Raw genomic sequence first — 26335 nt, 5'->3', positions numbered from 1 at the left:
AATACTTATCTGCCAATTACGAATTTTGGTTGATTAAAATCCAAAGACAATGCCGAAGGTAAACATGACCCATGATAGTTGACATCACTTGTTCATTGGAAACCCCATAGCCGGAGACTGGTCTGGTCCATTCCCCTCACCTGGGTTTGCAAGATAGTAGCTTACCGCCCTTGACCCACTCACCCTGAAGCTAACTAGCTTCCATAACTGTATGGTATGAAGTCAGGAAGCTTCAATTTTCCTACTTGACCATCACCTCTTTACTACCCCACTTGCCTGCACCACGTTGTATGGATACGATGGCCGACATAAATGACGCATCTCCTTCAGAGAGTGAGATCGACATCGACCTTTCCCATGATCTCGACACAGGAAACATAGGGAGCATTGACAAAGAAGACCTGGATGGCCTTTCAAACAACGATAGCATTACTCTAAGAACCTCACCGACGCCATTTGAAGAGGACTTTCCTGACATACCCGATACTCAGGTCAGTGTTTTTCCATCAGCCATGTCATTCAAATGTGCTTATTTCACCAGATCGCATACGCTCTACGCAAAAGAACCGAAAAGAACAGGTCATATACTTTCTTGGACCAGGATACGTCAGGGAACTTTGATCCGTTCAAGGAAAAGCGTACCCCTAAGAAGAATAAGACTTACGCTGTGAAATTTCCTAAAAAGGTTCCCGTGAAGGCGCAAGGTAGCAAGGCGCAAGGTAGCAAGGCGAGCAAAGCGGACAAGACAAGCAAGCTGGACAAGGCGAGCAAGACGAGCAAGACGCATAATGCCCGTAATGCTCCCAAATTCACTGCCACCCGCAAAACCACCAAAGGCAAGAATAAAGTAAAGTCTAAGACCTCACCATCTATAGGGCAAGAGCAAGGCAAAGCCGAGAAACCGCCCCGTATTGTTGAGCCCCGCTTCAGCAACTACCTTACTCCGGAAGCTTTGTGGATACAACCAGTAGTGTCGCGCTCTCCAAGCCCAGACATTCTCGAAGACACGGCTGGAAACAGGGGCCAAGTCATTCAGATGAAGACTAGTTTCACACATCCAATTCAATTCGGTGTCGGTGTTGGAGACGTTGATACCTTGGACTGTAGCTTCTGCAATATGGCCGAATTTAGCTTTGTTGGCTATTTTGAGCAAGAGGTGTACTGCATACGCTGGGAGGACGGGTGTGGATATACACATATAGGTGGCGGTCAGACTGAGAACGGTCAAACCAGCATGTGCCGGTCATGCGCAATAGGTACGTATTACTTCCGGTCACTTTCGATCTTTGCTAATTGTAACACCATGTAGACCGGTTACAGATCATATCGTGCGACAATCATAACATTCAACGCATATACCCAGACACTGTTACCGTGGAATTTGCACAGACTCTCGATGATTTGCTTACAGAGGAAGACCCCGCTACAACTAAAAAGCAGTTACTACGATGGTGCTCTATGTGCTTTTCACCTGCAGTATTCGCCTGTTGTAAGCGTCAGTCATCACTGGTTTCCGAAGATGATGAGATTGACGGTTGTGGCCTGAGACTCTGCGCGGCCTGTGAGATAAGGCTCAGAGAAACATTTGAGGGGGATATAAGTGCTATGGCTACTACGCTGGATGGTGAGGACAAAGCTAAAGAAGACGACGAGGATCTGCATGGGAAGGTCAGAGCGGATGTTGGGTTCCTGAACGCAGATGGAATCTTGATGAATAATCTGGCAATCGCAACCGAGGACGAGGGTGAATAATTCTCATCAAAGCTACAGTATTATCAGGAAGTCAACATAGCATTCAATATACAAAGATCCCTAGTTTCAATAGGCGTAAATCTCCAATCAGGGAACTAGGTTGACCCCTTACTAAATCACATGAGTATCACTACTCCTAGATTCCATTCAAGGAAATCTCTGTCTCTACTTCCCCGCCTTCATCCCCAATCAATGCGCAAATCGGAACTCCAACCTCCTGTTCCCTTTATCCGTTGTAGTTTGCAAATACGTCTCCTTCTCTTCCTTTGTCATACCATCCCACACGCGAGCTCTTCTCCTATTGACAACAACATAATACTGTTTCGCCGCCACAAATAGCACCAAATTATAAACACAAATCGCAATCAGAATCTTATTTCCCCTGCGATACAATGGTTTATCATCCTGGCGGTATACGTTCTGTGACACGATTGTGCTGGCTTGGAACGTCATATTGTACAGCGCCGAAGCGACCGTTCGTGTGCGCACTGTGCCGGCGTTGCGCGATGTGATAGCCATGAAGATAGGGTGAATGAAAGGGATCCCAACAAGCAGGGTACATAGGGCCCAACGCGACCAATGCGATGCATCTGCTGGCAAGACCTCAAGAGCGATGAGAAGCGGCAAGCACCAGACTTGCGACACGAGAGCGACAAGGAAACGCTGGTTGGTGCGTTCAGACACCCATGTCCAGAAAATCATCTGGATGATTATAATAACGAATGCTGGGATCTAGCTATTTGTCAGTGATTGTCGAAAATGATGGACGAGATGTCAATTCACCGTCAGCAGATTCGTCTCAAAAGTGTTAAACCCCAGCGACCGAAGCTGAAGCGTAATATACGCATTCGAAGGCTGACTTGGAATAAACCACGACATGCCAATCAAATAGATAGGCAACATATGGTAATCCTTCATGCACTCCCACAACATCACTATGCTCAATCCCTGACGATTGTGCATATCCCCCTTACTCGGATCATCCCTCAAAATCCTATTCACCATAATCTTCTCCTCACTCTCACTAAACCAGCCCTCCTTTCCGCGAAACGGGTTCCAGAACTTCGTCGCCGTCTGCGTCGGACTCGCAGGAAGATAGAACCACGACGCTATACCGATGCAACCCGTGATGAGGCCTTCGATAGCGAAGAGGTATCGCCACCCTTCCATCCCGTTGTAGCCTCTTAGACGCAAAATGCCGAATGCGAGAAACGCAGCGAGGATGTTCGTCGCAAAGGGGACTGCGCTGTACACGCTCATGCGACCCGGTAATTCGAGCCCCGTGTAAAAGTAACTCATATAGAGAATACTGTCGGGGATGAAGCCACCTTCTATCGCTCCAAGAATTCCTCTACACGCATAAAATGATTTCTTCCCACTCAGAAACGCCTGCAGGCTCCCCACCAAACTCCACAGTATAATCTGAATCGGGATCCAATTATCGGGCCCAAGTTTCTTGCTAATGAGTTGCGACGGCAATTCAGCGAATAAAAAGCAGAGGTAGAAAATCGTTTGACCGTAGTTGTAGTCGTTGGTGTTGAGGCCTAGGTCGCCGAGCATGTTATCGCTGAGGGCTTGCGATATGTTGCCGCGGTCGAGCTGGAGGGCGAAAAACATGAGGCAGACCCAGGAGCAGATGCGTATGTCGATCTAAAAGGTGGTAATGTGAGATTTTGGGTTGATGTGGGCGAGTGAGTGGACGAGCTACCTTTCGTACGATGCGCTTTTCCTCTGCGGGCTCCCATTCAAAATCTGGATCATATCGATGAATGCCCTCATATGTCGTGATGGGTTTGTAGTGGTCTCTCGCAAGGCCTTCTGACACAAATGCTGAGCTATGCTTTTCTTTTCCGTGTTCTTTGTGAGTTTCCGTTTCCTTGTTGCTAATGCCTGCCGCCATGGTAGAGTTGGCCTTGTCGCCCGCAATCAAGCTATCCAGCGGCTTTAAATTTGCCATTTTCCAACAAAACCCTCCGTATCAGGAACTCAGGCGAAAAAGAGGAATGTATTTTACGCGATTTCATTGTGGGCAACGCTTCATAAACACAAGGCGATTGCAGCTTGCCAGGAAGACCGTGGTTTACAGCCCCATTTCCGCCCTTCGGTCCGAAACTTTGTTCTCGAAAGACCCTGTTGGAACATGCTTAAAGTTTGGGCAGACAGCGAATACAAACATGATGAATGACTGCCGATACAGGTTTTTCAATCGTAGGGCGTTGTCACTCATTTATCTCCCGTTATCATGTTTCGGATGAGACCACGCTAATAACAGAGGTGGTTATCACGTGCCGTTCGAGCACGCAAGGCTTCTACCAAATGTCGCGTCCTCGTACAATGGACAAGGGTCTTGTTATTCCAACCAATCGATTCAGGTTTAGTAGTGTCGGAATCTACGTCATTGGTTACATTACAAGCAGCACATCAAACAACATCCCCTCATGGCTAGCCGGGATGGCGCAGTCGGAGCATTTACTGACGCCTGCATACAGATGCCGGTCCAATGTCGAGACGAGGGGTCTTACATGCTGCGAAGCAAGTAACTGTTGGGAAGATTTTTGCCTATCTTGTCTAGCTTACATCTGGACACAAGGATGAGGCCATACACTCCATTTCTGATGCCATGCAACCGCATCCTGATTGAATAGATACGCGACGATCAAGTTCTCTTGTGGTATCTGTAGCGGGGTCCTTATCAGGCTTCATCCTTCGGCAGCTGGGCGATTTTGCCATCGCAGCTGGATAACTGAAGCCGCGGGTATGCTTAGTTCAATCGAGAAAGATATATAAGAACTTAGTTTAGATGGCATAGTCCAGCCTTGTAAGATTCTCAACAGTGATTTCCTACTAGGGTATTTTCTGTTATTTCCGAAAGAACATCATGGCTCCAGCTGTAATTGAAACCCCGCCAACAGAGTACAAGTCTGGTGTTGGAGCATACAAGGAGTTTGGCCTAGGAGGTCCCAAGTTCTTTCAAAAGGACCTTGAGCTAAAGGGCACTGAAAAGCACTCGCCTGCTAAATACCCTCACTACCTGCCTGTCTGGGACAACGAGAAGGGACAAAAGTATGTACCTACACAACCTCACAACTTATTCCCGATACTGACTTCTCACCCAGACTACCCCCCTGGGAGCCCTTCACCCACGTCGAGCACGGCAAAGACGCCGACCCAACCTTCCCCAACCTCCTCAAGAATGCCACCGTCCATGACATAACTGCCAACACCGGCGCTGAAGTCCACGGCGTCCAACTGAGCCAGCTCACCAACGCCCAAAAAGACGAACTCGCCCTCTTCGTCGCCAAAAAGAAGGTCGTCGCCTTCCGTGACCAAGACTTTGCTGACATCCCCATCAAAGACGCCCTCGAAATCGGCGGCTACTTCGGCCGCCACCACATCCACCCTACCTCAGGAGCCCCAGAAGGCTACCCAGAAGTCCACCTGGTGCACCGCGGCACAGACGACACTTCCGTCCGCGACTTCTTCGAAGAGCGCACAAACTCCGTCGCCTGGCACTCCGACGTAACCTACGAGAAGCAGCCCCCTGGCACAACCTTCCTGTACATTCTCGATGGCCCAGAGGCAGGCGGCGACACGCTCTTTGCCAACCAAGCCGCCGCGTACCAACGATTGAGTCCAGAATTTAGAAAGAGGTTGCACGGACTCAAAGTTGTGCACTCCGGTAAGTAACTTACCAACCACCCAAAACACACATACATACATACAACAAGATAAAGGGGAAAAGCAAAGGTAAACTAACACACACAAACACAGCCGTCGAACAAGCCGAAAGCAGCAAACTCCGAGGCGGCATCGTCCGCCGCGACCCCGTAACCTCGATCCACCCACTCGTCCGCACGCACCCTGCCACGGGCGAAAAAGCACTCTTCGTAAACCCCCAGTTCAGCAGGCGCATTGTCGGCTTCAAAAAGGAGGAAAGCGAGTACCTGCTCAACTTCCTCTATGATCACATTGCTAAAGGACAGGACTTCCAGGTTCGGGTCAAGTGGGCGCCGGGCACGGTCGTGGTGTGGGATAACCGTGTGACTGCGCATTCGGCGCTGTTGGATTGGGATGATGGGGCGCGCAGGCATGTTGCGAGGATTACGCCGCAGGCTGAACCTCCGTACGAGACGCCATTTGAGGAAGAGGGTGCTGCGACGTTTGAGTACTGATGATGACATCTTTTCTTTTATGTTCAGCACTAGATTGTGAGATTGCTGGACGTGTGCATGTAGCCAAAAAAGATGACGATTGGATATGTCATGATTCAAGGCCAAGAAGTTAAAGTTAGGTTGAAGAAAAAGCCACTTAAACTATCTATTTACTACCAAACTATGGTATCAAAAACAAGAGATGAGACGAAACTCTCTTTCAGCCCAACCAGAGTTAGTTCGACGTCAGAAAGACCGGGCCTGCACTCCCAATCTTCTATTCGTCGGACCCTTCTTTCAGGCAATCATCATTCGCTTCTTATCAGCGCGGACCCCTTCAATTTCTCTACTCATACAGAAGTGAAATTATGCTGATCGACCTTCTCTTACCAATGTTCATGCGCCTTCCTTGGCACTACCCTAGGTATATCCCATACACACCTTGCTACGCCTGCAATGCAACCCGTTGTAACAATGTATTCGAAAAGTACTGTTGTGAATGAACTGCTGTTTGGAGAACATGCAATCTGCTCGTCTAGGCGAAACCAAAGTATTCACCACCAGCAGTCATGGCGGTGTAAAGGGCTTTCCTAAGATCCTCATATGTCTCATACTCGGGTAAATCCAGCTCTGTAAAGTAGTTAGTATGCATCCAGTAAGGGTTCTAGCAATCGACTTACGATTGAAGCAAGTATGACTAGATGGTAGACGATCTTTGCTGCCATAGTCACGATGGATGTTGAACTTGGAGAAGCCATTCATGCCCTCAAGTTCCTTAAATCCATTCAAGGGCACCTTGCTCGTACCAGTGACGAATTGAAGCAACTTGGCTTGCTCTTCTTTCTCGAATGTTCGGACTGCCCGCCAGAACCATTGAATTTGCGGCGATGCAGCAGTGTAGTTGTGGTACTCGGTATTGTTCTTCCAGTCATCGACATTGATATCAGGAAGACCAGAGATGAGAAGTTCGAGTTCCTGTTCGCTGAAGATTGAGACAAGCTCTGCAGGGACAATATCATGGAAGCCCTTCAAGAAGTGATCCAGTTGTTCTTGAACGGCACCGAGGAGGCGATGTTCAGTGATAAGGCGAACATATTCGTGCTTGTTGTCCTCGGTCACTGGAATGTTGCGGCCATTCTCGATGAGGTCGACTGTTTGCATTTCGCCAAAAGCTTCGACTTCCACTGAGAAAGTTTCCGTGATGATGTCCGTAATCTCGTTGTGGATCATCCATTCAAGGGACTTGTAGTACTCAAGGTCAAGCGTCTCCATGTCCTTGAGGCTGACTTGCTTGCCCATGATCTGCTTGTAGACAGCTCGACTGAAATGGCAGTCCAGGACACGGCCTTCATAAAGCGCCTTGCCGATGATACGACCAATAAACTTGAAGAACATCAAATGCTCAGGGTTGATGGAGCTCAATCGGTTCGGGTGGAAAGTCGTGCGATCAGATGCGACAGGTACAAAGAGAGCGTAATCAGGGTTGAACATCTGGCGAGAGATTGACTGGAACCACTCGCGAGTAACGCCACCAGCGTCGACACCTTCTTCACCGTGGAAGCGAATGCTGAGCTTACCATACTTCATCTCATCTGCTGACTTGAAGTAGAGCGACTTGAAAGAGTCCAAGAAGACTTGGTCTCGACGAACAGAGAGTTGCAATGGCGGATGTGCTTGTCGATCGCCACCACGTGAGTGGAGTTTCCGGTTAAAGTAGTTGCGCTTATTGTCGAATTCTAGAACCTTGGAGTTCTTCACCAGTAAGGAGAAAGTGCCGCTCATCAGCTTAGGATTTTGGCGGACAAGATCATTCAATATCTTGCGATGTTCCTCTGTAAAGTTGAAGAACAGGTTCTCCATCTTGTTCTCAGGCGGCGGGCTGGACAGCGCAAACTCCTTAGCAAGCATCTTAGACAATGGAGCCTCCTTCAGCGTAGTGTTTTTGCATACAACCATAAGAGATTCGATGAGGGGGAGGAGAGTTGTGGCAATGTTGAGCATGTTACCGCGTTGACGGATGACAGTAAGACACTCGCTGAGCTTCTCCCAGAGAGGCGCAAATGCAGCATCCTCGTATAGCGTCAAGAGGATGTCTTCCTTTTGAGCTGGTTCTAGCGCCTCTGCGGCAGCTTCAGGTTTGTCTTTGCTGTCGCGGGAAGGATCGAAGAGGTAATCAAGTGCGGTCAAGGCTCTAAGCAGCTTCGTTTGGTCGGAGCTTGCAGGAGAGAACTTTGCGAGAGCGATGCCTTGGACATCAGTAGACGAGCTGGCCTTTGAAATCTGGACTGTCAGGCTGTCAAGATCTCGGAGCGTTGAGCTAGCCAGATCTTTTGCGATACCAAGTAGCTCTTGACCAAATATTTCCTTTGCCCCCGGAATGGGCGAGAGGTTGCTGATGACTGACAAGGTCTCCTGGAATACCTTACTATTGCATTCTCGAGCCGCGAGGATCTTGGCTACGAGTCGAAGGTTGGCTTCTGGCACATCCGGTGGTGTCAATGACCTATGCTTCTTAGTCTTGTCATCTTCAGCCTTCGATCCGTCAGGTTTGGAAGTGCCCTCCTCAGTAGCGCCAGAGTCGGGTGCAGCTGTCATCTCAGTATCTTGGCCTTGAGCAGCACTTGTAGATATAGCTTCGATGGACTGGTTCTCGGCGTTTTGGCCTTCTGCAGAACTCTCACTAGCTTTCTTCGCTTCTTCAGCAGCCTTCTCTTTCTCCTTCTTCAGGGCTTGCAACGGGGCCGTGATGACCTTGAGTAGCGTGGTCAATTGCTCCATGATGGAAGAACTCTCAACAATGAGCTTACGATCCAGCAGAGTAAGCAGCGCATTGACAGGGTATTTGTTTGCCTTGCTCTCCTTCGCCTTGCCCTTGCGATTGGCGCGGTTCTTGAAGCCAACACCAGTCTCGTGTTCAGTCAAGAAGAAAGACCAGACAGCAGGGTTCTTCTCGGTCAGCTGAGTGAGAGTGTTGAGGCACTGCTGAACTACCATGAGTGGAGAGACGTCGGCATTGATAGATAGAGCGCCATTCTTGCGAGAGAGCTTCGGTGTCTTTTCCGCAGGTTGTTGAGGCTGCTTTGCTCGTATCGAGAGCTGGGCAAAGCTGCGTTCGACCGCGTTGACATCAGCGCTACCATCCTGAAGGATCGACAGCAAAATGCTGATGACTTCTGCACGGTTCTGGCGGTTCTCGCAAACATAGCGAAGAATGGAGCTAAGGCTGGCCTTGGCGCTGCCTTGCTGAGGGATGAACATGAGTCGCAGGAGGGTTGCGACGCCGGCTTTGTCAAGCATTTGCACGCAAGGACGGGCCTTCTTCTTTTGACTTGGGTCTTCCGGTTGGCCGCGGCGGTCGCCACGCCTATAACCAAATTCGTTGAACTGATGTAGACGGCGATCACCTCCCATTGCTCGGGCTTCCGCAGAAAGCTCTGGTGGAAGTTGTCTCAAAGTGTCCTCATCTGTATCCATGAGAACGGCAGCGCGTAGGTTAGGGTCCAAAGATGCGAAGAAACTGGCAGTGTCCATCTCTTCCGCCTGAGGAGCGACAGCACTACTTTGATTGCGGCGCCGATTTTCTTCACGCTCACGTCGTCGACGTTCTTGAGCCTCTTGTGCAAGCAATTCTTCGCGGATCTCCTCTGGCAGAGCTGCTAAGAACTCCTCGTTGATGTCTGTAGGGAGATCACCAGACTGACCAGCATCTTGCGACGCTGAACCTCGACCTTGATTTTGAGACTGCAGTTGTTGCTGCTGTTGCTGTTGCTGCTGTTGCTGTTGCTGCTGCTGCTGACGAGCTTGAGCTCGCTGTTCTGCTCTGCGTTCAGCTACCTGTTGCATCAAGACTTCTTCTCGCAGTTCCTCTGGGAGAGCCTCGAGGTACTCAGTGTCAATTCCGAGATCAGTGATATCGTACTCGTGACCTCTGATGGTTGTCATGACCCTTGGCGCAGGTGGTCCAGCTGGTGCTGCAGGGGCTGACTCGGCAGTCGCTGGTTCACCAGAGGTCTGAGCAGCCTGGACGTCCTCCATTGCTTGTTCTCCAGAGGCAGTTCTTGTTTCGTTCTTTGGTTCGCCTTCGGATGTCTGATCTTGAGCACGGCTTGCGGCCTCTGCAGCTTCGCGTTCTCGTCGCTCGCGGTCCTCCTTTTCTTGCGCCTCACGCTTCTCACGTTCCTCGCGCTCCTTCTGCTCCTTCTGCTCCTTCTTTTCTTGCTCTTCCTTCAGCTTACGAGCAACTTCAGCCTCACGCTCCTCCTGGCGCTTCTTAGCCGCTTCAATTGCAGGCGGAACCATGACTTTGAGGATGGAATTGATGACACGCTGGCTCTTCTCAATGGCAGCAGGCCCATAGAGAATGCGAGCTTCTTCTTGCCAACGTTGGCTTGTGTACGCCTTAACAAATGCTACAGCTGAATGAGGATCTTCACGAGCAGAGCGTGAGTTGTATGTCTCTCGCATACGAGCAATATCGCGACGCATGCTACTGTCAAAAGTCTGCATGCCCATGGAATTGCCCAATGATACATGCAGTGCACCTCCATGATGAAGCAATGTAGGGCCGCCACGACCAGAGCTCATTGCGTTCAGTAGATTGCTGATGAAGGAGACGGGGCTGTCGGCTTGGTTGAAGATACGAGGACCGCGGCTCTCGATAGCATGTACCCAGTCGCTGTTGCCCTCATTGCGCGGAAGGCCATCACGTCCGGTGGAGCGGCCGCCTCGTTGGAGCAAGGGGTTAATGCCGTCATCGGTAGCTCGAGGGCCGGCTCCTGGTCGATGCGACCGATACGCTGGTACGAGGATGCGATCACCCGGACCAGCGGGGAACATCCATGGGCTGAGACGGTGTGTATGGCGGACAGCAGCGGGTGCTGGGTCTTCCCAGCCGCCACCCCATCCCAGTTCCGGCAGGCCCTCCTCATCATCTTCTGCGCCAGGGTCGTAATGAATGTCTTCATCGTACTCTTCTTCTTCATCATCTATATCTCATTGGATTAGCAATTATCTCAAGCATTCTAGGGGTTGGGGAAACCGACCTTCCTCTCCCATCTCATCATCCAAAAAGTCTTCAATATCGCCACCGCCTTGCTGGCGCATTTGCTCCAAAAGCTGCTGAGGAGGATCAATAACGAATCCGATACCTGGAGGCATACCAGCTTCGCCGTTGACACCACCAGGGAAGTCGTCCTGTTCATCACTCCACTCATCTTCTTGATCTTCAGCCAGGCTGGCGTTCTCGTCATCGCCAGTGACTTCTTCCAGTGCGTCCATCGCATCCTCCATGTCGTCCATATCATCGTCGCCCTCGTCATCCATGTCATCCATATCGTCCATGTCATCTTCATCATCCGAGTCATCTTCTTCCGAGTCATCCTCCGAGTCATCATCAGAGTTCATGGCGTTGCCATCGTCGTCGAGCTCGATCTCAACATCGACATCACCGGGAAGGCCCTCGATTGGACCCATGCCATCGATCTCCATCTCTAGGATCTCTTCATCGTCCTCGGAGACGACATCATCATCACCAATCTCGGCCTCGTCGTACTCCATGTCATCCGCATAAGGGTCATCATACATCATCTCTTCGCCTTCATCGTCCTCGGAGTCTTCGTCAGATTCAGACTCGTGAGGCGGTTCGAACATGCCTAACGTCGAATTTCGGAAAAGGTCGGGCGTCTCCTCACGTATGTTCTCAACAAGATCGTCGTCCGAGGCAGTCGAGATTTCGTACTCGTCGCCAGAATCCGGGGCCGATGAAGTGTCATAGTGCATACTCAGATCCATAGCTACATAGCATAGCCATTTCAAGGGCTTGAGGATGTACTTGACTACGCGCTTGGCATTGGGGAAGTTGAGATCAATGTCTGAGATTGCTGTAGTGAGGATTGTGATGAAGTTCTTCTCATACATGATTTTGGCCATTTGTTTGAGATTGGGCGTCAAATCTGCGTTCTGGGTAAGCATCTCGCCATTTGGACGCTGTGATACCATCCTAGAAAAGATGTCGGCGATGCTGAGCAGCCTAGAGTACTTCATGTCCAAGGGCTCATCAGAGGCGTTCGCGTCTTTGAAAGCCTTCAAAGCATGCTCAAGTACGAATTTGCGTACAAAGAGTAGATCAGGCTCAGTCTCTGCGTATGGCGACAATGGCACGTCGGTCTTGGGTAGAGTGTGCTCTCCTGTCTTGTTGCACAATGAGACGATGACATCGATCGCACAATTAGATGTCGCCAGTTTCTTCTTAAAAGAGAGATCTCCCTCATGATTCAAGGTACCGATTGGAACCAAGTTGTTGAGAAGGTAGTTGAGCACACCAGAGCGCGGCTTCGAGGGCGTCACAGTGTAAGGATCGGCCTTTCTGGAGAAATTTATGAACTCAATCTTCGTGCGGTTGTAACTCTGGAGAAGCTCGGCCAGACACTTCAAGATGAAGCAACGATAAATGTAAATTGGGTGCGAGTCAGCCTTGAAAACAGGTTTCTCGGTTTTAGCAGGCTCCGTGGGTGCTGTAGAAGATGTAGCCGCTGCATCTGAGCTCGATTCGGTTGTGCCTTGCTCTCCAGGTGCAGTCTCTGTAGGCTTAGGAGGCTCAGGCTTGTCTTCAGCCTCCTTGTAGGCCAAAAGCTCACACAGAAGATAGTGTATGACGCCATCAGGATTCTCAACAACCGGTACCTTCAAATCTGAGGTCTTTGTCCGCTCGAGGAATGGCTGCTTGGGCGCCTCACTAGACTCCTTGGGTTTGTCTGCCTCAGCAACGACATCGGATGCTTCCGCAGTATTTGCTGGCTCGGTCGAAGTTGTTTCGACCTTCTTCAAGACAAGGGTCTGTGGTCGCTGATTCGGATCGAAGCGGGCTAGTTGGAGTTTCTCGTTTGTGACTTCAACAAAGATTTCGGGCGCGCGAATGGCCAGTGCATACATTTGGCGGGTATACCCAGTTGTGTCTGTCTGCCTACGATCACGCGACTCGAACATTTGCTGGATCTCGGTACGCATGATTTGACGAATCATCTCGTCGTCCTCAATCATGTGGCGCAAGACAATCATGAAAGCGCTCCGCAGCCCCTCGTTGGAAATGCCCGCCAGCTGCTTGACCATGAGGAATAGTCTTTGGACGTTCCGCTTTTCTGCCAGACGCGTGGCGATCTTGCGTGTGCGTGTGAGCATAGCCAATACTCGCGTGACTGATAGAGCCAATGATTCATCTTTGCCGATTCGAGGCAGCATCTCGATTATGGCGCTAAACAATTGGTCCTTCTCTTCAACTGTCACGATTGGCTCTGGTAGCTCATCGACAGATGTTGCCTCCTGGGTTTCCTCGGTAGGTGGAGTCCATGTAATCTGACGTGGAAGTTGGTCCTCTGCTAGTAATCGCTCGATGATAAGCAAAATTTGTCCAATCCAAGGCGACGAGTCTTCCGCGGATTGATCAGGGAAGATCTTGAGGAAGCCTAACAATGTCGTAAAGTTGTCTTTGAGCTCTCCGACAACAACGTCGTAGAAGTCTTTCTCTTGAAGGACCAGAGCCAGTAGATGAGCTGAAGCTGCGATCTTCTTACTCTGCGTACGGAAGTCGTCTTCGCTCTGTAGTGATATAAGATACTGGACCAACGTAGTACCGATCTCCGTTCGCATTGATTCTGGTTCGGGCGCTTTGAGAACGGCAGCAGAGATGAGATCCGCAAGCTCAAATGTGACATCCTCATGTGAGTTGAGTACATCAAGAGATCGGTCAACGAGATTCTGACGAAGTTTAGCCCTCTGCTCATCGAGCTGGTCTAGGGCCACAGGTTCTGTCGAATTTCCAATGGCCATGCGCTTCTGATATGCCAATGCGTCTTGCGGCGCGGTAGTGGATTGGCTGGGCTGTTCAGCAGGTACAGGTGTCGCAGACGTAGGGGCTTCAGATTCTGTGGCGACCGAAGCATCCGCATCTTCCATTTGAACCGACTGGGTCTCTGGCTCTTCGGGCTCATCCTCGTCGCGGGTGATCTCGCTCGATGTCATGCTGGCATCATCAGTATGTTCTGGCACCACAACTTCGGCCCGGCTGGGAGATGAAGATGGTGGACCTCGTGCTTGAATCTCATACTGGGGTATCGGGTTTCTCGAGACGTTGAGACGAGATTGATTCCGGCAATATTCATTAGCCATGTTGTAGTTGTCACAGCAGCGATATAGCGCCTCTTCAGCAAGGCTTTCCTCATAGCCATTCTCTTTCAAACGCAGCAAGTGTTCTCCGTTTCGGGCGGACCATGGCTTGATGATAGGCTTACTACGCTTTGGAATCTTGTCGATGCTCTTGTAAGCTCCGTGCTCGCCATCGCATTCAAGAACAGACTTGAGGATGTTAACCGATGTCTTTACGATGGAACTTGTGGCCTTGTCGATGAGATTCGAGTTCCAAATCTTCTCCACAGGCTTGATCACAGCAAAACGCAATTCTACGAGGAACTGTGCAGTCAGGAAGTAATCCGATCGCTCCCTATCGCGATCTGGTCTGGTTTGCATCGATGAGGTTTGCGGCGATTCTCCAATAACCTTGTAGTTGATGATTTGAGAGAAAAAGGCAAGGATAATCTTGATACCGCCAAGTGAAAGATTAAGCAAGCGCTTCATCTCTTCACTAGTATCCTCGCTCTGCTTTTGTGTAATCTCAAAAGCTGATTCATAAAATTGATTGAGAATGTTGGCCAGAACATCGAATCCACCAAGATTGCGGAATGACACGAGCAGCAAAGTCAACGCTTGCGGCCGGTCTAGGTTCGGCTCGATGATGAGTTGCGATAAAGATGTGAGTATGACGATCCAGTATGCATATCGATCTTCAATGTTGTCTGATTCCTTTGGACCCTCATACTCAAGCTGATCGATGACTGCTTGAGCAAGCTGGTCTGCGACGACCGTGGCACATTGCCTCTGGTATGCCTCCAGACTGCGGCGGAACAAGAGAAGTTTGCCCAGCGATTGGAAGAAAGGCGCAATTTCTGTGGGTATCTTGCTAAGTAAATTTCGAAGAGTTTGCGTATTCTTGAATCGTGCACTGTTGTGGCTCAAAGTGGGATTCTCAGTAGTGGCTCCAGCAGCAGCAGAGGCAGTCTCTGTATTACCAGGCGATTCGGTTGCGCTGTTACCAATGCGGAAAACATGGTCGGCTTCATCGTTACCAAAGCCAGAGCTAGCGACACGAGTTTCTTTCTCCCACTCGGTAGGCATATTGCGTTGAAGGAGAAGCTCTTCCCAAACACAGCTACGATGAAGTTTTCCAAGACTATCAACTAAGCGTGCGTACATATCGGCGAGGTTGACCTGACTTGACACGTTGTGGGCCGAACGCGTACTGTACATCTGGCTCTGGAAGGTCAGAGTCATGGCCCCGACAAGGGTATGCGCCGATACCAGTGCTTTGACGTATTGTGTGCCTCGCTGTAAGTGCTCATTATCCTGGGAATTACTTGAGCTTGTGAATGGCGCAAAGAATGCCTGCTTGCCGGTGTGATCAAGAAGAGGCTGTAAGCGTTCCAGGGCCTGTTGTGTGCGCCTGATCAGGGAAGGAACGGCGATGTGCGGCTTCTGTTCGACGAGAACCTGGACAACGTGGCCAAACTGCTCACACATGCTGCGATTTTCACTCGACTTCGGGTCCAAACAGGCAAGGTTAGAGATGTCAAGAATAGAATCGACACCGGCAAGTTCGATATAAGCAGCGCACATGGCATGATTCGAGAAGAAGCCAGACAAAAACCTGCAAAGCACTCGGATGTACTGGCCTGTTGTGGGACCTTTGGAGCTGTCCTCGGTCTCAGTAACTTGATCAAAGGCAACCACTTCATTAGGTGTTTCGTCGACATCTTTCATCTCGACATCGGTACCAGTCGAGCCAGAGGTTCGCTGCGGTCCTGTGCCAGATAGAGCTTGGCGGCCGCCGGCTACAAGGAGCTTCCCGTTGGCGTCTTCAGTCCATAGTTTGGCACCTACGCCCTCTTTCTCAGCTTTGCTGGCGCACAGTTGGACAACACAAGTAATCAACTCGCTGAGACACGACAAGACTCGACCCTTCAATGGCGGATGATGACGTACGAGCTCGTCGAAAGAGTTACCAATCATGGTAGGCATCTCTGCGTCAGCATCGAGTGCCTTAACGTGGGCAGGGCTTTCAAAAATCTCGAAGAACCGCTCAAGGGCAGTCGAAGATTGAAAGAGCTTCATACCAGCTTCTGCCAGGCAAATAGCGTCAAAGGCTTGTGGAAGAGTCGAGATGGCTTCAGCAACAGGCAAGATACCCTTTGCAAGCGGCTTTTCAGCTTCCCGTGGAGGATGAGGTGTCGGGTTTGCAGTATTTTCATTGGCATTTGCCGCAGCTGTTGATTCCGAAGCGGGCTCTCCAGCCACAGTCTCCAGAAACGCCTCACTGAGACCTGCTTCGGCTATGACCTGGTAACTGGTGGGCTCATTGTGAATGAAGTTAGCGAGAATGGTAACAGCCATGCTCCAAACCGTTGAGCCGAAAATCTTTGCATTCGACAGCACAGTGCGTAGGCTACTCAGCAGCTGTGGTGAGTCAATCAAATTCCGCATCAAGCGATCGAAGTTACCGCCTGTATGTGTCATCATATGGTTAAGGAACTTGAACAACCATCGTAGACTCTGTTGATGATAGAAGGGAATTTGATAATCAGTAAGCTGTGTCTTGTACTCCTTGGGCATGCCCTTGTTTTCCTCAGCAAGCTTCTTGGAGACATCGACTTCGTATTGCATGAGATCAGCAATGATTTCCAGTCCCTTTGCAGCCACAAGAGCAGAGAAGGCGTCGCGCAAATTGTACACAAACGTGTCAAGGAAGTTTAGAATCTTGGGGTGGTTACGCTCAGCCTTTGCTGTGCGAAGCTTGAGAACATCGACGAGAATTTCCAAAAGCCCTGCGGCTACCATCTGCTCACCAGTGCGTGTTTGAGAGGTAGGTAGAGTGTTCAAAAGAGAAAAGAGAGCATCGCGCCACGCATCCTCCTCTAGGTCGTCGGGATCACCAGTTTCCTCGCCAAGCCCAGCGACGAGCTTGCGAACGACATAGAAGAGCACACCGTGGTTGACATTAACATTGAGGGCAGCGCATATGTCAGCAGCTTTCGACTTGTGTTTTGCAAGAGCCTCAAGAGCATTCATGGTGAAGGTTTGAAGCTCAAGCGAGAGGCCACCCTGGCCATTGCTCGGTGGGTGGACTAGTTCGGAGAGCTGGTGTGCCAGTTGTAGCCTGCGTGGCTCGTCTGCATCCTGCTGGCCCAACTTGGCCATGAATTCTTTCTCGATGTGGACGTAGCCTATGTTGGCAATGGACAAGAGGCGGATAGCGACTGCGTCATCACGTCCGGCAGCACCATTGTTGAACAATTTGGCAATCCGCAATTTGTGTAGAAATTCATAGTGCACACTTTCGGGTAGGCTCTCGAGCCCTTCTTTAATGAGGTCGTGTATATCGCCTTTGGCAACCTTGTCGACTGAGAGCTCAAATGTCTTGGGCCCATTTGTTCTACTGCCGGGCTGCCCTGGGGTGAAGACTGGAGTATTTGGTGATTCGGCAGGAGCTGCAGGCTGAGGCTGTCGCGGAGTCCGGTTCGGGCCCATACTTGACGTTCTTCGTACTGGTGTTGGTGTGGTGGGGGCAGATGCAGGCGTCTCAGTGGTCGCCGGCTTACTGCTGCCTTCTTCAGTCGCGGGAGTCGGTTCGTAGTACGAGATGAGCACACCACCAAACTCTTGTTTCATCGCAGCATCTGACAAAGAGTACATGCCAACCAGATCGGACGGGCTGACCCTATCAGCGCCGCCTGTGCGTTCTTTCCCTCTGCCCGCCGGCGTGCCAAACACGGGGGCTGGCGCAGTGGGACCCTTTCCGAAGGGACTTGACAGCTTCTGAACTTTGTCCAAGTTGATATTGTAGTGGCTGGAGAGGGCAGACGGGTGCAGCGTGGCAGGTGCGTGGCGCATACGGGCGGCGGCATAGCGTTGGGCCAGGCGATGGCCGAGGCGAAGCGTCGCCTTGAGGAGAGAGGTACTTGTCGTGTTGAGTAGCTTGTCGAGACGCTCGCTGCTGGAATACAGGCTGCGATTGCCGCAGTTTTCCAACAGCATGCGGGTGAAATTGAGAATTTGCTCGATCAGCTCACGGTCGCCATCCTGCGAGAGGTGCAGGGTATCGAGAACAGCTTCCGTGGTAGTCTGGTCAGAGGCAGTGCTGCCTTGGTCAGCATCGCCCTTGAGCAGGAGCCGTCGCTGGAACGGCTGTGTCTGGGGGCCGTCAACAAGGCCATATTCCTTGTTGAAGAGGTCGAGGATGTGGTCGAAGCGGTCCAGTGCGGGGATCCAGTGGTATGCATCACCGCGGGGGAAGGGCCAATGCTTGGGGAACGAGGCCAAGTGTGCAGGCAGCTGGTAGAGCGGTATTGACTCGGTCGCCTTGACGAAATCCGCGATCATGGACGACAGAGTCGACTCATGTCGCGAGGTGGCCTGTTTCTTGATCTTCATGTTTGCGCCGGGCGCTCGGAAGACGAAGCCTCCTCACATGCAAGCTTTCGGCAGGCGGTGTCTGGAAGGCGAGTGGTGGCAAGTGGAGAGGGCGCGACAGGCAGTCCGACTGAATATGCGTGGCGGTAGAAAGGATGGCTGTCGGGAAATCAGTCAATCCGTCCGCCTGTCCGTCTATCGTGCGGCGGGCTGCGAGTGCCTTTGTTGAGCGGGAGCGCAGAAAGGTAGGATAGCTGCGACGAATGAGGAGCGAAAGGCGGGGTCGTGATTCGTGATGTCGGTCGCCTTGGGCAAGCAAGGGCGTGTGGACAGGTCAAGGCAGCGGGCGGGCGGCTGTGGTAGGAAAAGAGGCGTGGGCGGGCAGGCCTGCTGCTGGATACCACGGTGCAGGCGTGGATCTAGTGCAGCGGGAGCAGAAGTCTCTCGGCGGAGGGGATGCGCAAAGACTGCTGGTCAGGCGCCTGGTTGCTGGTGGACAGCGTGGGTGAGAGAGGTGGATAGTGACGGGGGGATGGTGAAGTGCTTCTTGAAGCTTTAGCTACTGGCGGCCGCCAGCAAAGTAATAGTGCCATAGCAGTTTCCGCTCCCTTGTATCCCGCCCGAGCCCCCCACTGATCCGAGCGTAGAGCATCCCACAGCAACTCCCTGCCCTCCGTCACCGTCTAGAGAGACAGCCATGCTCGTCCGGACCTATAGATGCCCATGGAATATACTTGAAAGGTTTTTGCACCACCAGACACTATCGCCAACGACTACACCTCTCAAGCGACTACAGCTTCATACTACCATCAAAGAACTCCACATCATCACATCAACCTAGCGATGACGACATCCATACACAACACAGAGCTACTATTGCACCATCCATGACTCCATAACCAAAAGGAAAACTACAATATGTATGTATCTCAGTATAGGTCATCTCCAATAGGTGCATGGCAGCACCGCCGACCCAACTGCAACGTCTCCTCCCATCTCTCATCAGGGTGCTCGTGCATGGTACGTAGGTACCACCATCCCGTACCTACCACCTGCGCGTCCCGCTAGCAGACACCTCCCTCCCATCGTCGCCCTCTCCATCAACCAGCCTCATCGTCTCTTCTAGAACCAGCAAGTCTCGTTCAATCATCTCTGCCCAGTTCTGTATATCTCCCACCTCGTTCAGTTTCTTGGTGCCTCCCTGCAACAGCTTGTCCCACTCGGCCCGCTGTTTAGCCAGCGCCGCTGTCTGCTTTGCCAGTTCCTTCTCCTGCTTAGCTATTGCTGCCGAGTTTGCATGCAGGTCCGCTGTTCGCGTGCGCATCTCGTTGTCGACAGACGCGCCTACAGACGCCAAAGATGCTGTAACGGCGGCGCGCGCTTCCGCCTGCCGGCGAGCTGCTTCCTCTGATGACGCGCTTGGGGAAGACATGTTGACAGTTTGTGGGACAGTCCCCGAGACGGACTGTTGGGCGTTGTTCATATTTGAAGCGATAAACGGACGGTATAGGCTGCTGCTAGCTCAGTGTAAAGTAGTGTATAGTGCCGCCTTGATGTGAGTGGCCGGGTAACAAGCGCAGTCCGTGGTACACATCTCGACAGGAAGCTCGCTACTCTTTGTCCGTCGTATAAACCCCAACATATCTGCAGAGCTAGTAGACACGTGCGACAAGCCTCATACCCTGACACCATCACCCAGCCATTAAGGCGCTATCAGATGCGGGGTAGTGAGTAGCCATTGGCAATGCTAACGTAGGGCAAGACTATGTGAGCATGTGGTACAGCACCATTAATACTGATCGCATGTGCTCCAGTCTTCGTCCATCATACAATAGGGCTCGATGTAAAGTCGTGGTGGCTGCAAGTACACCATGAAGGTAGAGGCGGAGAGGGGTCAAGAGCAGGGGTTGAGAAACACCAAGGGCTTATCGATTACCAGGGTACAAACATCGTGGTCAGTAGACCAATCAGCAACTTTCGTCTCGCACACGACTCACACTCAAGTATCTTCAGACGTAAAGCAATGAATTCGTAAGTTATGAAGAGACCAACAGCAGAAGAAGAGAAAAGAAATATGTTCATCAAATGAAAGTGTGACCCAGTCACAGCAGAGTCTCCGACCCATGCAGTCGATCAGCGACAGCAAACCTAGGCCACAATCGCCTTTGCAACACGCTTGACAGTGTTAGCCACAGCCGCTGCGGCATTTTCAGCCTCACGCTTCGCATTCCTCGCCTTGATCTTGGCCTGAGCAGCCTTGATCTGTTGCACCAAGAACTCCACACCCTCATCGGCCCGGAGACCGTACGTCAAGTGTGCAGGCAACACAGCCAGGGTACCAAGGCAAACAGCATCACCAGGCTGGCAGATGATCTTGACCTTGTCCTTTGGGAAGTCGGGAATTTGGTTGCGGTCCTGGAGCTTTTGTGTGTCGCCGTAAAGCACCACACCAGCAATCTGGTCCTTGACGCCCGCATCAAGCTCTTCGATAGCGCGGTGGTTGACCGCTGCGCCCTGGCTGTAACCTGAAGACACAATGACAGAATCCGGGCACTTTGAAGCCATGGAGGTGAGCGTCGACTTGAGGAGCTCCTTAGATCGGCTATCAGTGCCACCGGGAAGTGCGTTGGTGCCGAGCGCAGCAGCATAAGGGATGCCCTCAGTAGCAACGTTATCCTTTCCAAATGCCTTCTTCAAGCCATCCGATGTAGGTGGTCCGACAACAGTTCCCTGATTATGTTAGTAGTGCTAAATTACCATTTGCGTGGGCCTACAAACCATGTTGCCAATTTCCGTTGAGCCACGAGTAAAAGCAAAGAGAACTGGTTTGCAGCCACCTCGACTGAACTCGCTCGCACTGCTACCAGTACCTCCAAAGAGTTGGCGACTCTCAATGGGACCGGCTGCCGCAATGCCAGCAAGGGCAGCAATGAGAATGGATTTGGTGTACATTTTCTCGATTGGAAAAAGTTGGTTAGGACTGAAAGTTGGTTCTTTGAAGTAAGATGAAAGCGAAAGACTGGAGAAATTGAGAAATCAAGAAATGGAGCGAAGGTATGCAAATAGGAGCACCAGCTCTGCTGTGATGGTCAAACTGTTGATGATGCTCAATAGAAGTTGGTGTCCGACCTTCTTATATCTTCAAGGCCTTCGGAGGTGATGCCCAGTTCAATCAACCCATGACGATCTTACGGGACGCAAAGGACATCAGTGCACTTGACCATGCCACCACGACATGTCCTTAGTCACAAAGCACATAGAACAGTACCATACAAGGCACCTGCCGGGCAATCTATTCAACGGCACGATGGACTATTGGCTAACCCTGCATGAACACAGTCTTGGGGAGAAAGCCATGGCCATGCAAAAGCCGGCCAAGAGCTTGCCAAGTGCACGGTAGTGATGGAGGACCTGAGTAAGAATAGAAGTCGGGAATACACGAGTCCTGGGCTGTCGATCCCAGCCCTACGCCACAAGGTTGGTAGCCAGTCACAGAAGTGCAATTACCCGACTACCGAGTACTCAGACCAACGCTCATGCGGCTGGATCATGCTTTTGTCAAGCACCCCCCGTAGAACTTGTAACAGGGCCACTGACTTGCTTGATAACAGACATGGTACGTTTTCAGAAAATTTGACATGCCTCGGCACCTCAAAGTCTCTACAGTCTGTCATTGGCTGCAGATGCGTTTGTCGACGGGCTGCCAGTGTAGGAATTTGACAAGACAGGTGGATGTCTGTCTCGGAATGCCCCGAATGACCTCACAAATCCAATGCAAATGTCTTTGCCTGAGGTATCCCATCAGGCAGTCTGTGACCATGGGACGTTACACACAAACCAATTTTTTTCAAAGAGCTGGACAGGTTGTGCAGCATAACCAACGGGTACGAACAAGCTTTTGCATATGAGTATCGTTTGTATAAAGGTGATCGACGTGCTCCCGGGAGCGTCCCGCCAATATGCCGTCCACTATACGGCTAGCGCACAGGGGGGCCACGGGCGCCTTTAGTCGTTTCAGGCCCAGAGCCTGACGCAAGAAGCAACTGACTAGCACCATACCGAAACACTGGCAATGCATACTTTACAGGTTCATCGATGCAGAGTAGATGCAGATAGATGGACTTGAGGGTGGGCTGATCGCTGGCAAGTGCTGCTGTTAACGAAGTCTAGATCACATGACCGGGGAGGATCTCTCGAAAGCGTGATTTCAGTCGCGTTGGAATGGTGCTTTGGGGCCGAATCGAGTCAATCCTATTGCGATCAGTCGAATTGATCTTTAGCATTCTGTTCAGGGCCAAACCACGACATGGACTTGCGTCAATTGGGAAAATCCATCGGCATTCGATCGACCCACCACGAATCGCAGCCCGGACAAACCCGATTTGGAATCCCAAAGCAACCTGCTTCAATCACATACATACGAAAAAGGAGACTCAAAGACTCATGTGGTAATGATCTCACGACTCGCCTTGCAGCCAATATTCCACCATGCCGACCCCGATGTTCGTTTCGAAACATTAGGTATTTTCGGGGTCCAACAACCGCATGCGCATGTCCCAATTCGGAATAAAAAGTGCCACAGGTGTTTCAATCATGCCGGCTGTTGATCTGTAAACAGGTATCTGCCGTTGTAGGGCAGGCTCAAAATGGGGGTGTCATGTGTCCATCACATGAGTCAAGTTCCCGTTACACGACACAACCCGATACGAGGAAGGGGGGCTTTGCTTCTCGACCTTTTTTTTTCCTTCCATCCTTAGGCTGCGCTATGAATGTGTGGGAGGGAAAACATTGGTTACATATGTACTGTGTGCATGGTGCATCCCCTCCTTTCCCCTTTCGCGTCTGGAAACCTCGGCCGGAGTTGTGTGGGGACAGGTGGGTAGAGCAATGCCTTCTGGATGAAGATGGGGGGGGGCTAGGTATAAAGGGTTCCCGAGGCGCTGTTTGAGATGCCGTCCAGATCCCGAGTTTTCTTGGTAGTACAATGCCTTCCTTACCAAGACTCTGGTATTGATAGCACGTGCGGTTGCTGGCTGACTGATTGATAAAAGAACGGGTGGGTTCCCGACGGGGAAGCAAATGCCGCCATGAGAGGGTGGTTCACCACCCATGCCCCGATGACGGGGCATCTTGTAAGGCCGAGCACAAGACCGCTATGATATTGCATGCATGTACCTCTAGTATATCTGTAGGATTCGAAAAAATTCATCTTGCATAGTCTGTTCAATACTACAATTTTTTTCCCAAAGACACTTTTATCTTCCAGCATACTTTGAATTCGAAACAATACGACCGTACCTTTTATTCTTACCTTTTTTTTCTCCAGAAAGAAACATGAACGACCCAATCGCCGACGCAAAAGCACAAGAGGCAACACACAACTATGAATTCCGCGTCGCAACGCCCGACGACATTCCCGCCTTGCAACAAATGATAGGCGATTCTCTCCGCGCCCTGGGCAAAGGATACTACACGCAAGCCGAGCTCGACGGCTCAATAGGCTACCTCTTCGGCCCCGATTCAGTCTTAATCCACGATCAGTAAGTAAGGCGTTCCACTCTGGTCGTCGCATTGCCCGCATTTGCACAATCACGCCCTACAAGCATGCAACGTATAGTATGACAATACTTACACACCCAAAAACTGCCCCTCCTTTTTTTTTTAACTACAAAGCAAAAGAGCAAAGTAGTAGTAAAATTAAAATTGACCAAAAAAGGTAACGTAAGAAAAAAAAACAGAACATATTACATCCTACACCCCGTCTCGGAACCACACACAATCTGCGCCTGCGGCGGCTGGTCCTTCCGCAAAACACTGTATGGCGGGGACTCTGCGCCCTCTGTACTGCGCATGCCGGCGAAGCGCGATCCAGCCGTGGACCGCGCGAGCATCCGCGCCATCTTCACCTCCCCAGCCTATGCGCGCCGCGGCCTCGGCACAATGATGATGCGGCACTGCGAGCGCGCGGCTTCACAAGGGCAGCCCGGCGAAACGGCCGGGTTCTCGCGCTTGGAAATGGGGGCCACGCTCAGCGGCGTTGCGCTGTATGAGCGCTGCGGCTATATTAGGAGTGGGCGCGAGGATGTCGTCGCGTGTCCGAATGGCGAGGGGATTCGCATTTTGCACATGACCAAGGATCTGGAGGGTCATGATACGCCGTGAAAGAGAAGGGGGGGGGGGGGGGGNNGGGGGTTAGAGAGAATGCGGTTAAAGGTCTGGTTGTGGAGATTTGAGGAAGGAATACTACTGTGTAAGGAAAAGGGTGAATGCAGCGCGCGGTTAGGCGTGCGACCTTGGGACCTTTTTTGCGACCGACCGTTTTTTTTTCTTCTCTTCGCGCCCGAGTGATCGAGATAAGCGGGTTTTTTCGGTTTTTTCGGTATTCTCGGGCGCCAGCATGCGCGCGCGTGCAAAACGGACCCTTTTGAGCGCAAACGGTTACTAGACGTTTTTGCTTCTTCCTTCTAAGAACTACTCCCAAGTAACTAGATTTCTATCCTTCATCGTTCCTTTCCCTTCCCTTACCCTCTTCCTTCTTGCCCCCCTCCCCCCCTTTCTTTGCCCTCTTCTTGCTCGTTGTAGCGAAATGACGCAGGGCACTTTGATGCGTTGGCACAAAGGTAATGTTTTGAGTGAGACTTGGGGGGGTGAGGGGGATAACGCAAAAGCGTTAGTGGGGATGATGGGGGCCTCGCGGTAAGGCACCCGATGAGGGAAGAAAAGGTGCAAACCGCATTGTTTGGTGGCGCGCCCGCCCGACGATGCCCGGAATCTTGATTAGAGATGGAATGTCGTGCTTCTTGCGGTTCCAATTGGCTCTCCTCCCCATTCCCCCGTCGTTCAACTGAGGACAAGCACCGAGAGATGGTAAGGATATATTTGTAGGGGGGGCCCTGCATGTTTTCGTCATATTGTTTGGGACTTCACCGTCTTTTTCCCTTCCTTTTCCAGAGATACTTTAAAAGATACTCTTGTGGCTGCTTTTTTCGTGTTTCTGAAGATACCGCTTCCTTTGTCTCTTTTGCTGTGTACGGAAATTCAGTCGTTCAGAGTACAGGCTCTACAAGAGATTCATTCATCAATCATCACCAACATGTCTGACCCAAAAGCCGCCGCGTTATCTACTGCTGTTGTCATCATCACCGTGCCCTCGGGCTAGCACACCAGCTACATGGAAGAGGTTCGGGCAGTTGTATGTGATGGCGAAGATGGTACCGTTTTGCAGGGCGTAGTCCCTCTGGAAGAAGAAGGATCTTGAAGGAGTGAGGTGTAAGACTTCAGCCGCAGTAGCGCCGATGGATCACAACAAACACATCCGGCGCCCATCGGGCAGGGGTCTGTGGGCATGAAGTACTATCCCGCATTTTATATACTATGGTATTCCGGATAGTAACTTTTGGTACAAGCCACTACCAGTCTTGGGTGTGTGGGGAGCGGAGACTTGAATGGAACATCGACAATATTGGCAAAAGCGTAGTTATCGAGCGTGGTGAAAAGATAAGATCAAATGTCGGTCTAGTTGTGTGGGATTGTTGAAAGACATTGTAAAAGAAAGACGGAGTGCAGGGTTAATGAAAATGAGGGAGGGGGGTTGAGAAGGAATTGTGCGTATACGACAACAGTCATGGCGCGTTGATGGCTTTGAGGAAGAGCGGGAAAGACATCACATGGCCAATCGAAACGCAAAGAGGGCACCTCATTCCTGCTAAGGGGGAAATGTATGGGAAGTTCAAAGTACAAGACCGGACCAAGATCAAAGTCCTGGACTCATTCAAGTTGAAGAAAGGAATTCGCTGCCATCGCCATCAATAGCCTGCTCTTATTCCACAGTCCGGATATCATGATAGAAGCAATTGAATAAAACAAAACGCCTTCTTGCTGAACCGCGAGTCCCTATCATCCCTCCGTCCAACCAGGAA

The 26335-nt window shown here is 51.1% G+C and overlaps 7 protein-coding genes across 7 annotated transcripts; 3 read left to right on the top strand and 4 right to left on the bottom strand.

Annotated features, from left to right (window-relative positions):
• Nucleotides 1-299: 299 nt before the first annotated feature.
• COCVIDRAFT_89699 (hypothetical protein) lies at nucleotides 300-1752 on the top strand (the record flags this gene model as incomplete). Its single annotated transcript, XM_014704713.1, has 3 exons — nucleotides 300-491; nucleotides 542-1256; nucleotides 1310-1752. 3 exons carry the CDS (start codon nucleotides 300-302, stop codon nucleotides 1750-1752), a joined length of 1350 nt encoding a protein of 449 aa, XP_014560199.1.
• Nucleotides 1753-1941: 189 nt separating this feature from the next.
• Nucleotides 1942-3652, bottom strand: COCVIDRAFT_12992 (hypothetical protein; the record flags this gene model as incomplete). The annotated part of the gene is made up of 3 exons (XM_014704635.1): nucleotides 1942-2484; nucleotides 2536-3402; nucleotides 3461-3652. The coding sequence occupies 3 exons, from the start codon at nucleotides 3650-3652 to the stop codon at nucleotides 1942-1944; spliced, it is 1602 nt and encodes a 533-aa protein (XP_014560121.1).
• A 978-nt stretch (nucleotides 3653-4630) lies between these two features.
• On the top strand, nucleotides 4631-5924 carry COCVIDRAFT_12991 (hypothetical protein; the record flags this gene model as incomplete). The annotated part of the gene is made up of 3 exons (XM_014704634.1): nucleotides 4631-4815; nucleotides 4869-5431; nucleotides 5524-5924. 3 exons carry the CDS (start codon nucleotides 4631-4633, stop codon nucleotides 5922-5924), a joined length of 1149 nt encoding a protein of 382 aa, XP_014560120.1.
• A 514-nt stretch (nucleotides 5925-6438) lies between these two features.
• Nucleotides 6439-18437, bottom strand: COCVIDRAFT_89797 (hypothetical protein; the record flags this gene model as incomplete). The annotated part of the gene is made up of 3 exons (XM_014704712.1): nucleotides 6439-6533; nucleotides 6584-10894; nucleotides 10946-18437. 3 exons carry the CDS (start codon nucleotides 18435-18437, stop codon nucleotides 6439-6441), a joined length of 11898 nt encoding a protein of 3965 aa, XP_014560198.1.
• A 1024-nt stretch (nucleotides 18438-19461) lies between these two features.
• COCVIDRAFT_89720 (hypothetical protein) lies at nucleotides 19462-19848 on the bottom strand (the record flags this gene model as incomplete). Its single annotated transcript, XM_014704711.1, has 1 exon — nucleotides 19462-19848. The coding sequence occupies one exon, from the start codon at nucleotides 19846-19848 to the stop codon at nucleotides 19462-19464; it is 387 nt and encodes a 128-aa protein (XP_014560197.1).
• Nucleotides 19849-20564: 716 nt separating this feature from the next.
• COCVIDRAFT_89913 (carbohydrate esterase family 5 protein) lies at nucleotides 20565-21368 on the bottom strand (the record flags this gene model as incomplete). The annotated part of the gene is made up of 2 exons (XM_014704710.1): nucleotides 20565-21146; nucleotides 21195-21368. 2 exons carry the CDS (start codon nucleotides 21366-21368, stop codon nucleotides 20565-20567), a joined length of 756 nt encoding a protein of 251 aa, XP_014560196.1.
• A 2382-nt stretch (nucleotides 21369-23750) lies between these two features.
• COCVIDRAFT_23584 (hypothetical protein) lies at nucleotides 23751-24578 on the top strand (the record flags this gene model as incomplete). Its single annotated transcript, XM_014704662.1, has 2 exons — nucleotides 23751-23956; nucleotides 24155-24578. The coding sequence occupies 2 exons, from the start codon at nucleotides 23751-23753 to the stop codon at nucleotides 24576-24578; spliced, it is 630 nt and encodes a 209-aa protein (XP_014560148.1).
• Between the last annotated feature and the right edge of the window lie 1757 nt (nucleotides 24579-26335).

This window comes from Bipolaris victoriae, assembly GCF_000527765.1.
Source record: "Bipolaris victoriae FI3 unplaced genomic scaffold scaffold_13, whole genome shotgun sequence".
Taxonomy (NCBI): Eukaryota; Fungi; Ascomycota; class Dothideomycetes; order Pleosporales; family Pleosporaceae; genus Bipolaris; species Bipolaris victoriae.
Note: the sequence above shows the minus strand (reverse complement) of the source record. Positions and strands in the feature narration are given on the sequence as shown.